Source organism: Pygoscelis adeliae, unplaced genomic scaffold (genome assembly GCF_000699105.1).
Source record: "Pygoscelis adeliae isolate BGI_AS28 unplaced genomic scaffold, ASM69910v1 Scaffold57, whole genome shotgun sequence".
NCBI lineage: Eukaryota > Metazoa > Chordata > Aves > Sphenisciformes > Spheniscidae > Pygoscelis > Pygoscelis adeliae.
In genome coordinates, this window is record NW_008825615.1 from 14,843,666 (window position 1) to 14,860,565 (window position 16,900).

At 37.9% G+C, this 16,900-nt stretch overlaps 1 protein-coding gene across 1 annotated transcript in view; it reads right to left on the reverse strand.

Moving 5' to 3' along the window:
* Positions 1-10,673: 10,673 nt before the first annotated feature.
* FAM83B (family with sequence similarity 83, member B) overlaps positions 10,674-16,900 on the reverse strand; it is a 49,089-nt gene continuing 42,862 nt past the window's right edge. The window contains exons 3-4 of the mRNA XM_009333179.1: positions 15,400-15,524; positions 10,674-13,032 (exon numbers count right to left, since the gene is read on the reverse strand). Coding sequence (XP_009331454.1) covers positions 10,674-13,032; positions 15,400-15,524 — 2,484 coding nt within the window. The remainder of the gene's footprint in view (positions 13,033-15,399; positions 15,525-16,900) is intronic.

Here is a 16,900-nt window from a genome sequence, read left to right on the forward strand (position 1 = left end):
CTTGCTTCTCAAGTAAAAGGAAAAAAGTATTCAATTACTCATGAAAGAACACACTAAAATATGCTTCATGGTATACTTCTTGAAACCTGAGGTAGCTAAAGTTTGCAAGGTCATGTCTTTTGTGTTTCCTATAATTTTGGAACCCAAGGCAGTCGTGGTAATGAAGGGAGTTATTTAAAATTCAAAGGAAGAGGTTTTATTAATTAATAAAATGCGTTTGATCTTGGGGAAGGAAAAATTAAGATTTATTTAGAAAAAGAAACCTGTAACTTATATATTTATCTTTTATTTAATTTATTTATGTTTCAGACTTTCTAAGACTTGCCACCTAAAGATGCCTATACATTCCTGATGTTCTTCTGAAAATAAGCTCTCCAAGTTGTCCATGTGACCAAAATCTTAGTACGTTATTCCCTAGAAAGTGCAGACTCAGGTGTGAACCCCAGGACTCTCATTATGTGACTGAAGACGTCCTTTCCAAAATCACACAAGTAATTAGCAGGCTTTACAGATTTGAAAAGTATTTATCTCTCTCCCTTAAAAATCTGTAAGAGTTGAGCACAATGAATCTTTTCAAGACATGCTTGTCTGCAAAATATAAGGAGTAAGTCCAGATACAGTGCTTAACCCCGCCTAAAAAACCCAAACCAAACCCCAAACCCTATTATCTCAGTGATTTTGAAAATAGGACTTCAATTTCTAAAAATCCCTGCCATGATTTTTAACATCTCGCTTCAAAACTGAGCATGAGTGATTTATAATATCTGCTGTTGTTCATGTCTTTCTGTTGCTACTAGGTCAGTAAAAGCATGTGTGTGTGAGGCCTTATGCAAGTGTATATCCAAGTGTAATGCTCACTCTTTTTGATGAGGTTGAATAGTGCTCGCTCAAGGAAATGCAACTTAAGTAAATGTTGATTGAATTCAGACTGTCAACTATCAACTTCATTTACTATTAATCTCTCAAGGTCATGAGATTAACATTGTTACAAATAATTGATCTGCAAATAATTCAAACAAATTATTGGCTTGTGAACTGAATAAAATATTGCCTGTTAACCTAAAGATTATAGGCTGTAAATTTTTATCTACTGAGAAAGTAATCTCTTTTGAATTGTAGATCATTGTTGAATATATTTGATGTCTTTAGAGCTGAACAAGCTGGGAAATAAGTGTGTGTGTGTGTGTGTATGTATATATGTTTGTGTGTATATATATATAACCTTCAAAATATTATCTCTGTAACAAGTGATACTCCTCAGGAAAAATATGTTTCAGTATAGATTATGTTTTAAAAATCCCGCAGAGGGGTGAATGAAATGATGCGATAAATGGTGGGTTAAACAAAAGGGGCTTTGAAGACCAGTGTAAGAGGTGCAACTTGAGCCCACGGGTTTTCAGCGGAGAGCTAAAACCAATATGTAGCGCAGAAGCCCCGGTAGAAGAAAAAGTATGAACACATATGAGACGCAAAGGTACCCTCTGGTTTACTCTCATTTTCATTGCTTTTTGCTCTCTGGCCATGTCTGTTGGGTGGGTGGGAAAAAAAGGACAAAAATGCTCCAGGCCAAACTTTCATTCTGTTTATAATCTCCTAAAGGTTCAATACTTTATTGTTTGGGCAGTTTTATTGCTTTAAGTCTGCACACTGTGTACGACAAAACCATAAGGAAATTAAGTTTAGAAAAAGCTAGTTTGTGGAACATCCAGTCTTGAAATCTGCAGAGGGAGTCACACTTCTCTCTTGCAGCTTATGTCTTCCCAGCAAGTGAGAAGGACACTCTTTTAGATCTGTGATTTGTGATCCTGTCTCTGCCCGGTCATTTGAAGCATCAAAGGATGATGGCGTGGTCCCTTGGACAACGGCAGAGAGGCTGAAAAGAGATTGTGAACAGTGACATTTCTGCAGAATATTCCCCCCACCACTAAGAGTTTGCAGTGCAGGGACCATCTTAGCCAGAGATGGGTGTCAGTGAAATAACTAAAAAACCAGCAATATACTTATTTAAGTGTAAAGTAACCAGTGACAGATGTTGTCCTCCTAAAGGGTTTTTATGTGGGGTGTGAGAACAAAATCTGCTGACAAACAGGTTTCTGATCTTCCCAAATCTTCTTTCTTCTAGCTCCTGCATGTTTTTCCCAAAGCCCTTGCCCTGCTCAGAAGAGGAGGAACAGAGTATATGAATCTTGAGGTGTTCAGAACACCTTTACAGCACTTCTCTGGCTGACAGGCTTATCAGTGTGAGAATAAGTATATGGCAACCACATGCTTCCTTATGGGTTATATTGATCTCTGTAATGCTTTTAATTAGAGAAAACATCATGAGGAGTTTCCGAGAGCACCATGACCCCTAGCCCTGGCTGTCTCATTGACTTGTCCACTTAAAGACCGAGTCCTTGGCTTCACTCGGATGCAGGTGTCCACGGACTTCAACAAAGCTGTACCAAACTGTAAGAGTTGACTATCTGTCCCACCTTGGAAAGCACTGAGATATTTTTATTTTTGAGGAGCAAGTTGAACAGAACAATTGAGAAGCCCATGGCTGATGGATTTGAAACTGGCCGTTGCACACACAAGAGTAACGGTTAATCTTTTTTGTTATTTAAGCACTGACTATGTACTGACATTGACGGTTGGACTCGATGATCTTAGAGGTCTTTTCCAACCTTAATGATTCTATGATTCTATGATCTATCACTATATAGTGCCCCAAGTACCCCTAGCCAGTACTTTGAGGTAAAAGATAGCTGGGTGTCTCAAATACAGTGTGAAATTTAGTCATTTTTGAGATACATAGGGAAAAGCTGTTTATTATATACAAAGATCTGCAATATCAAAAGTGACAATTCTTAATGGGACTTAATAGAAGCAAGATTTTTGGATAGTGTGTGCTTGTAGTAAACAAGACCCAGTTTACACACCTGGATATGGACTCTCCAAGACACTCACATTATTGGTAAATTTAAGGCAGTTGAACTGGATGGAGGTAAAACAAGGAGACACCTGTGTCTGCACCCACAGCTGCTCCAGCGTGCGAGAGCAGTGCAGCCTTGGGCTCCCCATCTGCCAAAAGGGGACAACAGCTCTAACTCGGCTACAAGGAATTCTTTGAGGTTCAAGTAATTCTGCCATAATTCACTCTAACTATTCTAGTTTTCAACAATGTTTTGTCAGAAATTGGCACATTTTAACTTTCAGTAATGAATGGCATGCAAGTACTTTCCTGTCAGAAATCCCCAACTCATACGGCCGTCAGTCTTGTCTTCATTTGGCTATAGGCACAGCTTCCTACTCAATCCAATTGATGCATCCACAAAATTTCCCTGCTCATTGCAGGGGGGTTGGACTAGGTGACTTTTAAAGGTCCCTTCCAACCCAAACTATTCTATGATTCAATGAAAATTACAGGGTTTGGGGTTTTTTTTTAATATTTACCTAGTGATGCTGAAGTGCTGCAGACAGAGCTGCTGGCAGGGTAAGTTTAGGTTGGATCTAAGTGAGGAAAACAGGAAGGAAAGGAGAAGAGGTGGGAATTATAATGACTTCTTGTGCATGGGAACTGAGAAAAGGCTTAAGCTCAATTAACTGAGATGAATTTTACTTATATTACTATGTAAGTAGAAGTTCCTGTACAAGTAGGAGCCTTGGTATTATGCGTACAGGTACATGCATGTGTGCCTGCATACCTACTGCCACAACCCCAACCATCAGTTTTTGTATGTGGTAACTGAGTAGCCACCTCACTGTTTTATAACCTTTGTCATTTTAACTTTTCACTTCCTCTCTTCCTCTTCATTTCCTTCCTCCATTAAGTCTAAACATAGACCGTAAGCTGTTCAGAAAGGCTACTATGTTTTGTACTGGATTTTCAAAGGCACCAAGCAAATATTCAGGATTCAAAATCAATTTCTCATTAGCCATTCAGTAGTAGCATGCACTCATGCATGGAATTGTCTGAAGCTAATTCTCTCAAGCAATGTGATGGAAGTGATTTCCAATAGCATTTACAAGGCAAGAAGTATGCAAACAGATTTCTGAAAGATGTTTCATGTAAATAGGAAAGAGGAAATTAAGGGGAAGATGGAGGGAGGACACAGAAAAGACTATTGAACCTGACATCGCTAGCAAGGCAGAATTAACAGGAAGGCAAACAAATCCGAAATATCAGAGCAAGGAAGTGATACAAGGCTCTGAAAGTAAACATGGGATGCTAACACAGTTGACCTTACCCTGTTTAATTTTTGATCCAGCTTATTGCTACCTATATTTTAGTCCAGAAATTTTACATTAAAGTGATGTCGACTTTGGTCTTTTCTCTGTTGTTTGGGTGGACTCTTGGTCCTGTAGAAGGCGCAGCAGTTCTGCAAACAGTGATGCTGCCACAAAGCAGCTTTGAGATCTCAATTTGCAACATTTCACTCCACATTTCTGATGGCAGCATTTTTTAAAAAGGTGTTCTAAATTTTGAAATAAAAAATGTTAATAACAGTATGAGCCAGTGAAAACAAGAACACAGGAATGAGCTGAACTTTAAAAGTTCACATTTTATTTGGTAAAAAATAAAAGTAATAAATTATTTCAAGACAATTTTTGGTTTGTTTCTGTACATACACAGTGTATCCATAACATAGCTGCTATGTAATCCAGGAATTCTATCTGAGAAAAAGGATTTACGTATCAAGTAACAATTTTAAATGACACCAGCAGAGTCTTCTACATCTTCCAGTATTGAAAACAACTTGACGGAATTCCTTCGCCTCCCCCCCCAAATAGATCAGTGTTTCTCAGCTTTTTTAAATCAAAGAGCACCCGATTATTATTTTTTTTCCCTGCAGCGTTGGTGTACCAGATTTCATTTTCAACTGGTAAAAAGTACATTATGAATGTTCACTTATGACTTTATCTTCTGATTTTACTTGCTTCCTTTGCTGTATGTGGAAATACGTGCAAATGCTTTTGTTTTGTCTGGTTGCGCTTTTTCAGTCACCTGAATTCACTTCCATGTCATCTTTTGAAATCTTATGAATCACCGGGGATCCACAGACCCTGCACTAAGGAAGATTGATCTAAACCCTGAAACCAGAATAATGATATTTTAACACCAGCATATGTGGCATTTGAAAGAAACATGCCAGACATGTCAAAATGTGGTGTCGCCATAGGTCAAAATCAGACATGGCCCAAAGAAAAGAATGAAACCATATATTCCACGGTCTTCCAAAATACATCAGCTTGGGCTATACTGAGATTTTTCACACCAAAATCTAACAAACACGTATGGCTGGTGTTACGCTTTATCCTGGGACTGCCTAGTTTAAAAAGCTAAGCGTGTGTTTAATGCCTTGTTGGATTGGTTCTTCAGAGTATTATTAAAGGGCTTGAAAAGCTGTAGACAATCAGTCTGAATTTTGAGCACTTTGATTGCTAAATGAGGCAAGAACAAACACTGTACAACAGACGTGAGAGTCCTGTGTCTGAATGCTCATAAATGAATTTGAATTTCTCAAACAATAAAATATTGCCACTGGTGCGTAGTCTTTAAAGTATTTCTACTTCAACTGTCAGAATTTTTGTCTGCTTTGGAGAGAAAAGAAGCAATTTTTTCTCCCAGCTCTATTTACATATGGAAGCAACACTATCAAAATAAACATGTTTCATGGGCCTCTTATGAGAAGTGATTATTTTTCCCCCCATCTTTTGCATTTATCCATGGAATTTTTAGTTAGTGTAACACACATGGTGGGAGAAAGATGCATAGTCTTCACAGCAGCTTCTTCTGAAGAGATGTCCAGTCATTTTTAGTAAACCACATTCTCTTCCAGAAATATGCAAAAATATTTTCAAGGTACACAAAGATTGATTTGGGAATCTAGCACCCTATATCCCCCTGGCTTTTCAGAAATAGGACTTGACCACTTTTTAAAGTGTTACATATGTGAAAATTGCTTTTAAATACTGACGTGGGGGGGACCATTCTAAATAAGAAGGAGATTAAGGAGATTAAAACTTAACTAATCAACATCACTAAAGTAGAAATCCACACTACTAGCTTTGCTTAACAACAAAGCAGCTCGGTTTTGAGCTGTCCAAGAGCAAATCTTTTCTTCCATCCTGTTTCTCAATACAGAAAACAGTTCTCAGAACATGCAACGTCTTTGGCATCACGTCAAAATGTGAAAAATGGAGACCTAACTGTAACTCTTGGTTTTGAGTTGAAAATGATGAAAAATTTCAGACCATATAGAAAGGTACCAAGACATCTCTAAGCACCTGTATGAAATAAAGAATGAAATGGCAAGACAGCCTTTTGAGCATTGCAGTCTCCTCTCTTGTCACCAGAGTGCTAATGGAATATGTACTCATTCAAGTGAAGACAAAATTGGAGTAACATGTCTCAATTACCTGTGAACTACTGCAGCTTTACGTTGCTCTAACCCTCCTGACTAAATGAAAACAAACTAAAAAACCCCCAAATACTGTACTGTGCAGTACAATAGTGATACGGAGAATAAATTACAGTAAGTACCACAGTAACCCTACTGATCTGTCTGCATTACACAGTCGCAAAGCTACTTGTTGGTTGTACAGCTTATTCCACGTAATGCTACAAATGAAAAAAATATATATTTATCGTACAGCTTAGTGGAGCCATTTTAAATTTTATTTTTACATTGTCTTGCAACAGATTTTGGTATTATTTTTCTTATGACTTCTTTTATAAACCACAACATTTCCTAATATGTTTCAGAAAGCTGAAAAATGATCAGTTTTTTCTCTGACATTTAATTTTTCACCTATCAATGCACAAACATCTGTTGCCTGATAGGCTTTTCGTTTCTCTCAAGGTTTGTAACAAATACTACCACCCTCATGTATTAGACAGCTGGAAATTTAATTTTTCTTAATTTTTAACCTTTCCTTACATCTAGTTCATGTTTGTTAGCATGAATAAAGAGTGCAGTGCAAGCTCACTAATAAGAGAACAACCAACATTTTGCAATCCGAGAGGCGGTAAAAACTGTTTATTACAAGGCTGAAGAAATGAAGCAATTTATTCACTGGGTATTATGACCGCATGTAGGGGTGGTTTGTTTACGACGTGAATTGAGCGGGCACCATATGAGGAGCCTGTATCTCCCGGCCGCACTGCCCCCCGCTGCCGACGGTGCTCCCGGGGCCACACTCAGCATTGCACAACTCTGATCAGGTTTCGCACAGCCACCCTCCTAGATCCTTTATGGCGCTAATGGGGTTTTATTTAATGTGGAAATGACACGTCTTTTTTTATGGGTTTCACAACTCCCAAGCCATTTGGCCAGATGACCATCATGCATCACAACAGCTATTACTTCACAGCCTTACAAAACTGGGAGTGCATTGGGTGTGTGCGGGGTGTAACAAACTTGCAATGTGCAGAGCACATTTAGGACACGTTGAACGAAATGCATCTCCTTGGAAAAGCAGAAACATCAAGACAAGCTTTGGGAAAAAGGAAGTTCAAAATATAAACTTTATTTTTCCCTCCAAAAATGTGCATATCCCTTTTCTTTGCTGATGCAAAGAGCAGGTATCTTTTTTTTTCCCGTATTTTTCCTTTCTATTTTGCGCAACAGCTAGGTTCCCACACAGACACGAGGCAAATCAGACAGGACTGGGTGAGCATTGTTTTCCCGGCTTTAACACCCCGTTCTGGAAGGAACAAAATAACAGTTGGTCCTTGCACCACCTGTGGAGCTCCCCAGTGTGGTCCCCCACCTTCAAAGCCCGAGCTGCAGGCAGAGCATGGGGTTGCTGCGTTTGTCGTGCCAGAGCCTCACGCTCCCCAAGCAGCATTCCGTCTTGTAACATTTGTAAAACAGTGGTGGCAGTACATTAAGGGTCTGATCCTACTTCCACTGAGGTCTATGGTGGTCTTTTGCATTCATTTCAATTAATCTTGGATCAGGCCTTAATGTAGCACCATTCCTATGGGAGGTCTCTGAGGAGAGATCTGAAAATGAAAAAAAAGCCAGTTCTACCGTGATTTTTTTTTTTTTCATTATTAAGTCTATGAGCAGGCTCTTCACTGAAGACTCTTAATCTTCTGTGTAGGTACAAAATAGTAGTATATATCTGTAACTTGGTTAATTAAAATATCTGTCTTCTCAGCACTCTCTAATTAGCAATCTACTTTGAAAAATACAGTAAAATATTTCCAAACTGTATCAAAATGGATTTCCCAAAGTTTACTACAAAATGGAAAGAACTGTCACTTCAAAACTTGCCCCAAGACCCTTGTTCTCCCTCTCTCATTTCCTTCCCAAATATAGTACTGCCTACAAGTGTATGTCAGAGCTCATAAGAGTACAAGGGAAAACTAAAGATCCTCCTAAAAACTACCCACACCCTTTTTAGCACCACCTGCATCTTGGTTAAGTTCCTTTGCTGTACTGTTAATTCAGGCACCATCCTGAATAAGTGTCTGCCCTGCTAAAAATACGAAGTTATAAAAAGTACAGTATTGCATTGCTATTGGCTGCATAGCTGTGGAAGTATGTTGTGCCTATATTGAAAATATGCCTGGAGCACTAAGGAGACAGACGCTCCTGGCCTTGGGTCTGAAAATGCTGCCCCTGTTGGGACAGAGTATTTCAGTATAAATGTTCATTTGGGAAAAATACCAACTATGACATTTCAGCAAGGAGTGAACAAAGTGACCAGTGTTCATCAAGAAATTCATGAAATCTCTTCCCTGGTCACCGGTAAAGGGGAAACCTAAACTTTCAGCAGAGGATTGAGATGCAAGACTTTGCCACTCCCACGAAGAAATACCATCCCCACAGTGAAACAGTTATTGCTATGATGCATCAACCTAATAAGGTTGCCTGAGAAACAGTTTGAACAAAAAGCTGACACCGCTTCACTGAAATCACTGACAATAACTGGTGAGTTCACAGGAGCTACAGCAGATTCTTGGTGAGAAGTAGATATCTGTATAAAATCTCTTCCCGGGGCCACAGATAGAAGAGACAAATGAACTCAATCTAGCTGGTGCATGAAATGCCTTTTTGGTGTTTCTTTCTAAAGAATAAAGCCAAGACCTTCCTAGTGGGACTCCTCCATAGGATGCTGTAGGACCTTTCAGATCTAAGAGTGAAGCGGTCTCCTAAAACATGCTCCTGAAACATGAAGACCCTCATTGCTCTCAGCAATCAGTCTTCCCAAATTTCTGAATTTGGAACAAAACTAGTGCAGAGCATCTTGGTTATGGCATTCTCCTAAGAGACAAACTCCACATCCAGGAGGGAGTGAGCCAGCTGAATGTTCCGGCTGCACATTGCAGATGAGAAGTGGATGCCATGCTGCTGCCCAAACACCCTGCCTGTGTTTTTTTTAAGCACTAACCTGGCATAGGCACTTAATATCAGGAAATTTTTTAGGACCGAGAGGCTCGGATGAAAAAAATTTGTTCCTTAGGCTGCAGTTAGGTGCCTAAATACCTTCATTAAGGTTAAACACTTGCTACTATCACCCTTCACTGATACTCTCTTTGGCTTAGGAGAGGTGCCTTATTTTTTGATGTGGTGACTTTTACGAACCTCGTTTTTAGATGCCTAATTGCTCCTGGCCTTGTAATACTCATCCTGACATAAGGCAGCATTGCAGGGTTGAGCTTGCAATCTCCCTCATATGCCTAGTCTAAGCACTTGCAACCTTATTTAAAAAAAACGAGGTTATTAAAGCCAGAGTTGCAAATATATCTGGCAACATTTAAAACAGACCGTCGCCTGTGAAACTCTAAAACTTACCTGAGAAATGGAAGTCCACGGACAATTTTTTTTTTTTTAATACCAAATAGAAAAATGTAACAAAAAGCTATTTTTAGAGTACATTACAGAATACTGGCATGTTATACAAATGTAATTAACCCATTGAAATTTAAACTATTTGTAAGTTATTTTCAAGGCACCTTATTTTATAAATAGCTTTTTTTAATGCTTATCCTACATTCACACTAGTTTAACCATGTAAACAAGTCTGTGGAATCTCAGATTAAGGTCACTTTAAGATCTGTGTGCCAAATACTTCAGAAAAATATCATATTACATGGGAAATTCAATAAAGTAAGATAGATCCATCTGCTGCCCAAATAGTTCAATAGACTCTATGGGGTAAATTATTAACAAGATGAAGCCTAAAAGAGGTTTTAAAAAATTAGTTTGAAGATAAGTAACATGCAATGCATTAACATTTGTGTTTATCATTTGAAAGGGTACATAAATGCTGAAAAAATGCAAGCCACTATTCCTAGTGCTATCCTATTTTTAAAGGGCAAATCTTTGAAAACAGTATTATTTGAAGTTTAAAAACATCCTCCATCTTTTTTTTCCCCATGCTTAATCTTACAATATGCTAGTATGTACTTTCTTCACCGGGAAAATGTATAAAATTAATCTTACAATGTAAACATTATAAACAACCCTTGAGACATCTTCTGGACACAGAATTTCTGTAAAGACTTAAGTATAACAATTCTAGGATAATTATGTAAAAATATGTACATTCATTCCAATGTCCTAGACCCAAGAAGAAACCCAAGTAAGCTCTACAAAAGTTGCCTGTCAGTCTTGTCCAGTTAAGATTATGTCCAGCTTTGCTACTCTTGCTGTATTTCAACATAATCAACAAACTTTTTACTTGCTTTTGTGTAGGAAGTTCCCAAACTTTTGCATAAATCCCCTCAGCTTGTTTTCATTAGGCTGCAATGGATGGTAACCAGTTGAATTGTAGCTGACCATGTGATTACTCCTGCCGTAATTATTCCCTAAGGTCTTGCTTTTGGTATCTGAGAGATGTGAACTGCTGTTGGGTGCATTTCCTGGGGGTTGGCTCGCATTTTCCATCTTGCAGAAAGGCTCAAAGCGGCTATAAACACGCCTTTCACTCAAACGAGATCTTAGCTCCTCTTGGCGTTTTGAACTTGCCAGCTGTGGTGTCACTGAATTTGCTCTTTGAAGAGCAGAAACAGGGGCACTTTCAGGAGTAGTATTTGTGGTGATTTCCTTTACGTCTTGATACTGAATCTGTTCTGTATTAAATCTTGGGGTAGATGCATCTCCTGCAGTTTCTATGAACTTACTTTCAAGGGGGCACAAGAGAGGACACTTTTTATTGCTTTCATCAGATGGAGGTTTTTGAGGTTTTGGTGACTTCGGAGACTTTGGAGACTTTGTTGGGCTCCCGGTGACATCTTCTTTACTTCTGTTCAAGCTACCTTGAGAATTCGATGATGTGTTTCTCTTTCTCCTTGGGGAAGAATCTGTCTTATTCTCAGAAATCTTTGGGTTTTGATTCTCTTCTTCAGAAACCAACGTGTCAGAACTACTACACATTCTGTAAAAGGCAGGACCTTTGTTTTTTGACAAGTTTTCCTTCTTGTCTGGTGTGAGATTAAGAAGTGACCGCAATTTCTGAGATCCTTTCTTTAGAAAACTTGGGGAATTCTTACTTTCTTTCTTTGATGTGCAATCCTTACAAGACTCCTCTTTGCTAGCTTCAGTGAGAGCAGCCATAGAGATTGCCTTGCTAGCAGTCGGGCTCTTTAGCTCTCCTTTGAGGTTCTTCTCCTCCTGTGGCAAGTGGTTGGTGACACTGTGCAAACTTTTAGAGGTCTTCAGCGTGTCTTCTGGAAGTTTTGGACTAACTGGCTGCTTAAGTCTATGCCTAGTCAATGTGCTGTAAACGTAACTGGATGCATGTTTATTGGCACCAGGGTCTAATATGGACTTTGAATTAAACATAGGAAAACTTCTCCTTTTTAGCATATTTTCATTTTGAAGGTTCTTCAAATTCTCTGCATGTTTGTCAGCACACAGTGTTGTGTACAAATAGAGAGATGAATCGCCCGTTGCATTTGAATTTACACCAGGTTTTGTGTTGTCTGCAATATGAATTCTGTGGGGTTTTGGTGCATCTGATTTAAGTGGGACGTTTGTGCTAAGCTCTTCTAAAATATTATCTGTTCCATTTTCCACACTTGGAGCATGATTAGATGTCCCTTTAGGTGTTGCACTTCCCTCTGACCCAATTATAGTTGAATTTGAAGAACTTGCACAGCTGCTTACTTCCTGCTGTTCAGGTAAAGTTGGCTGAAACACCAATGATGATCGTAAGCGAGAATGAGAATATAGCGCATGAGCTTTAATATTTTCAGCTGTGTCATAGCTATCATATCTGTCACCCAAGGCCGACTCATTAGACTCTACTGGATAATCTGTTTGATCATTCAAATATGACTTAATTCGCCAGTTACGCAGGAATGATTTCGTTGTGTGTTCGAGGGTCGGCATCCGTTGCTGCAGATGGCGGATATGATTATCTGTCCCATTAAAAGACCTCCGTACGATTGAATTTCTTTCTGCAAGATTTACCTTTGGTCGTGAAAACTGATCAGCAAAACTTTGCTGGGGTGTATTGTAGTTATTTGCATATCCTCCTCGTAACGAAGAAACAATACTAAGGCTATCAGATGGCATTTTCCAAGTATTTGGTGGATTGTTGGCTCTATTAATAGCTCTGTTGAGCAATAGGTAAGGTGTCTTTTCTGGCTTCTCCCCAGCATAACTGTGTCTCTTCCAGTGCTCATTTTTTTCACTAGGTTGATACTGCTGGATTGGATTTTGCATATTAAAACCTGGATGAAATGGTTGTTTATTATAGGCTTGATTTCTCAAGCCATATTTATCTATTTCATTTACTGCATATCTTCCACGGGTTTTCCAACAAACAGGATCTATCTTGTGAACCTTGTCTTGCCTACCAAAAAGGTTTCTTTGGCTAGAAACTGAAGCCAAGGAAGACACCGAGTGTTGGTATGTATCATTATCCCAGAGTGTCCTGTGACTGTTTACCCGCACTAATTCTGGGGCAAATGAACAAGGAACAGAAGAACGGGCATACAGTGTCCTGAACTCTTCGTCAAAGGATTCAACCAGCTGTCCTGTGATAACTTGAACCATACTGAGGTTGGTTTTTTCAAATGACCACATAAAGCTGAAAAAAGAACAAATGACCATTAGAAACAGTTCTTTTGAAGAAAGGCATTACACTGGTCCTTCTTGATAAGAAAGCTTTCACACAAACCTGGGTTTTGTACAAATACTTTCTAAATAAATAAATGAATTGTAGGCATGATTAATGGAATTTGGATTTGGAAGGTCTAATCTAATCTAAAATTTCTTTACTGAAAGAGTGGTTAAACATTGGAACAGGCTGCCCAGGGAAGTGGTTGAGTCACCATCCCTGGAAGTATTTAAAAGACGTGTAGATGAGGCGCTTAGGGACATGGTTTAGTGGGCATGGTGGTGTTGGGATGACGGTTGGACTCGATGATCTTAGAGGGCTTTTCCAACCTCAATGATTCTATGATTCTATGATTCTACGATAATACCAGTTGAACTCAGCTGGAGACTTTCCACTGCTTTCAGTGGGAGCAGGAACGAGTCTATAACTACTTAATTGCCCTTATAAAAAGGGGATATTGCAAAAAAAGTATTCACAAATGTAGAACAGTGGAGTACAAATACCCAATGGAACAAAATTACCTCTACAAAGACTAAGCCAGGATTGACTAAACCCACTGTATTTACTCCTGAGTCTGAGAATGTTAATGTGTGGTTATGTCGTGAAAAAAATAATTTGAAATAATATGCAGAACTGCTTCAACAGTTCTGAATGTACTTCACTCTAAACACATTTTCAAAAAGATGCACCTCAGAATTGTTAAAAAGTTTACATTTTCTACTATGCACACCAGATTGGATATGAACGTTTCTTTTAATTGCAATGATGATATTCCGATTAAGGAAATTTTCTTCTTTTCTATTGTACTTAAAAAGGCTGAACACATGCTCAAAGCTAAGTAGCTATAGCTACTTTACAGCTACAAAATGAGATAAAATACATTAACATGTACATTAAGGATGTTTCAACAAGCCTAATATCATGGTGTCAAAATCTAATTTGTAGATTACAACAAAGAAAAAATCTGTTTTGCAATCCTATTTTCATGAAAAAAAAGTGAAAAAATTAAATTAAATCAATGAACTTGTTTTATTTGCATTTGTCTTCTGGATCTTAAAAAACAGGTTTGTTGTATTCACGTAAATAGCTTGCTGATTTCATTTTTTTTGTTTTGTTAGTTTTGTATTTTTCAGGAAATAATAGTGTGCTGAGATTAAATCAAATCATGCTGCATAAGTTTTTTCTATTAATTTTCACAATTAAGAATAATATATTTTGCAATATTTGGAAAAAACCTAAACTTTACATTGAGTTCAGAGAGCAAGAATTCAGAAAGACTCGTCTTTCCTGTTATAAATCACTAGATTCTTTTACAAAGCAAGCTTAATTTCTACAGAAATTGATGATTGCAGCCCCTGTGGTGCTAGGTCTTAAAGCAGTGTTTTTTTTCAAAATGAAATGAGAAAAACTATCACATTCTCACAGACTCTAACACTGTGTGTAGATGTCAAAGCAGGCAGACTCTCCCTGGACGCTCTTACACTGATTCATTTATGAACTTGTCACTTACCTCACTACCATCTATATACATCAACCTGAATTTGGGGCTGGCCAAGTCTCAGAGGAAATAAAAAGCCAGATTTTTGAAAGCTTACGGTGGTGGAAATCTATGAAAGCCAGTAGCTGTGGATCTGGCACCCAGGCACTACGCTGGCAGAAACTAATTCAGTAGGCCAAAGGAGAGAAGTGTAGCATGAAAAGAAGGAAAATATTTAATAATGTGTGAGATAAAACTGTCCCTGCTTTAACTTAGTTCTTTTCCAGCTCTGCAAAGCTGTAAGTTCTTCCAGCCTATGCTTTGCACACATACACTGGAAATATAATGGAAAGTAGAAAAAAGAAACTTAGCTAAATATAAAGAGACTATGTCAACTTAACTTGGGCAATTCTGAATTTGACCACGATACACTACAGAGTGCCATAGAATAGGTCTATAATGTTAGCTTTAGAAGACTATTACGAGAAGTAACTATCCAAGAGAGCTTATGAAATAATTTTGGCAGCCTTTTCTGTAGTGAATGTTAAACAAGAATAATTCAGACAATATAAGAGAAATCAGGATTTTTCTCTCCTTTTAGCAAGTCTCCAGCTATAGCAAAAGCTATATACTTTATTTCTTATTTGTGAAAAACTAACAGAGGATCTCAAAATTTGGCTTTGTGTTAGGCTAGTTAGCAATAAGTATCTATGATAACTTGTTAAATTACAGAAAAGATAATCAAATTTGCCCATGGAGTTCCCTGGAAGAATTTTCAGAAATAGAAAAAAAACAAATTTGCAATAGGAGAGGTACTGAGATGACAGGTTTTCTACAGACACCTCAGTAACTGATCTTACCTGTAAGAACCATATATGACTTTCTTACAGTCAACAAGAATAAATTTTTGTTCCATTTTTCCATGGAATTTTGCTCCTGTTTTAGAATAGTAATCTTGTCCTTTTACTGTCCGCACCCTCATGTTCTGAAAAAGACAATTGAAATACTTTAGTTGGTATACTATATTCCATGTTTAGCATCCAGGGGTTTAAAAGTCAGAGGTACAGTAGGAGAAGAGTTATATTATTGCATATTAATAAACTCTTCAGGGAAGTAAACTCTGATCAAACTTGTCCCCTAGGGACCCAAAATGGCAAGTTATTGCTTTGTCTTCAAGACTGATGAGATTCCCTAGGCCACAGAAAATGAAATTCTGCTCTTCCATAGCCACCACTCCCAGAAATGAAGTTCTGGCACAAGAAGTCTTTGACAAGAGAAAGAGGTTTTGTACTGTAAAAAAAAAAAAATTATTTTCATCATCTGATGTACAATATTTAGATTTCCAAGCATTTCAGCTAATCAGAGACAACATCTAAAGAGCCAGGATCACTTTTATTTTAATTGAACAAGGCTGCTATACCTAAAAACACAGATACCCCACTCTGAGATGATCCATTGAATGATACCACCTGGCACCAGAATGCCTTGCAGTTTTACGACCAGTAAGATTTCTCAATCAGCTTTGCACCATGGCATCAATCACACTTCTAAGTTCAGAGATGCTATCACAACATGCATAGGTAACACAAACTCTACGCAGCAGTTAAGTTTGAATTCTATTGAAAAGCTTTATGTTTTACTCATGCGAACTCAGTAAATTGCACTTGGGAAATTTTCCATGTTGGATCTCAAAAATGTGGTCAATTTTTCTCCCAGACTGTGGATGAAATTGATTCAGCTAAGCCAGTGTCTTTTTATTTTTTTCCTCTCTACTGTCACTTGTTTTTTTAAGCTCCTGGAAATAAAAAATTCAAAAAAAGTTTTAGAACACCTTCTGGACTGTACTACTACTACTAATAATATACTAAGAATAAAAAGTTCTTACATGGATGTAGAAAAAAAAAAAGAAAAGCATTTATCAGAAATTGTTACAGAAAGGTGCTTATTTATAAAAAAAATAAATTTATATTCAATGCAAACCAACCTACAGCATCTACCTCATGTGGCTGCGAGATACAAAATGCTTCACAAGACATAAAAATAGCTTGGAATATAGCTGTGAATGATCACAATATTTACTGAAAATAAAACAGAATCTATATGGTTATTACATAGACTGTATATATGGAAATAGAATATAAGACTTGTGAATACAAAGGAATGTCTTGCTTCATGGGACTGCTACAAGGACAGGTTGAAAATCACAGCAGACGTGCTCTGTGAAGGCCAGGTACAGATGGATTAGGGCTCTTCATGAAGCAAAATGGATAAGATTGTGTACAGGGTAAATTCCGCAAAACCAGGGGGATAAAACGAATAGAATAGAATAGAATAGAATAGAATAGAATAGAATAGAATAGA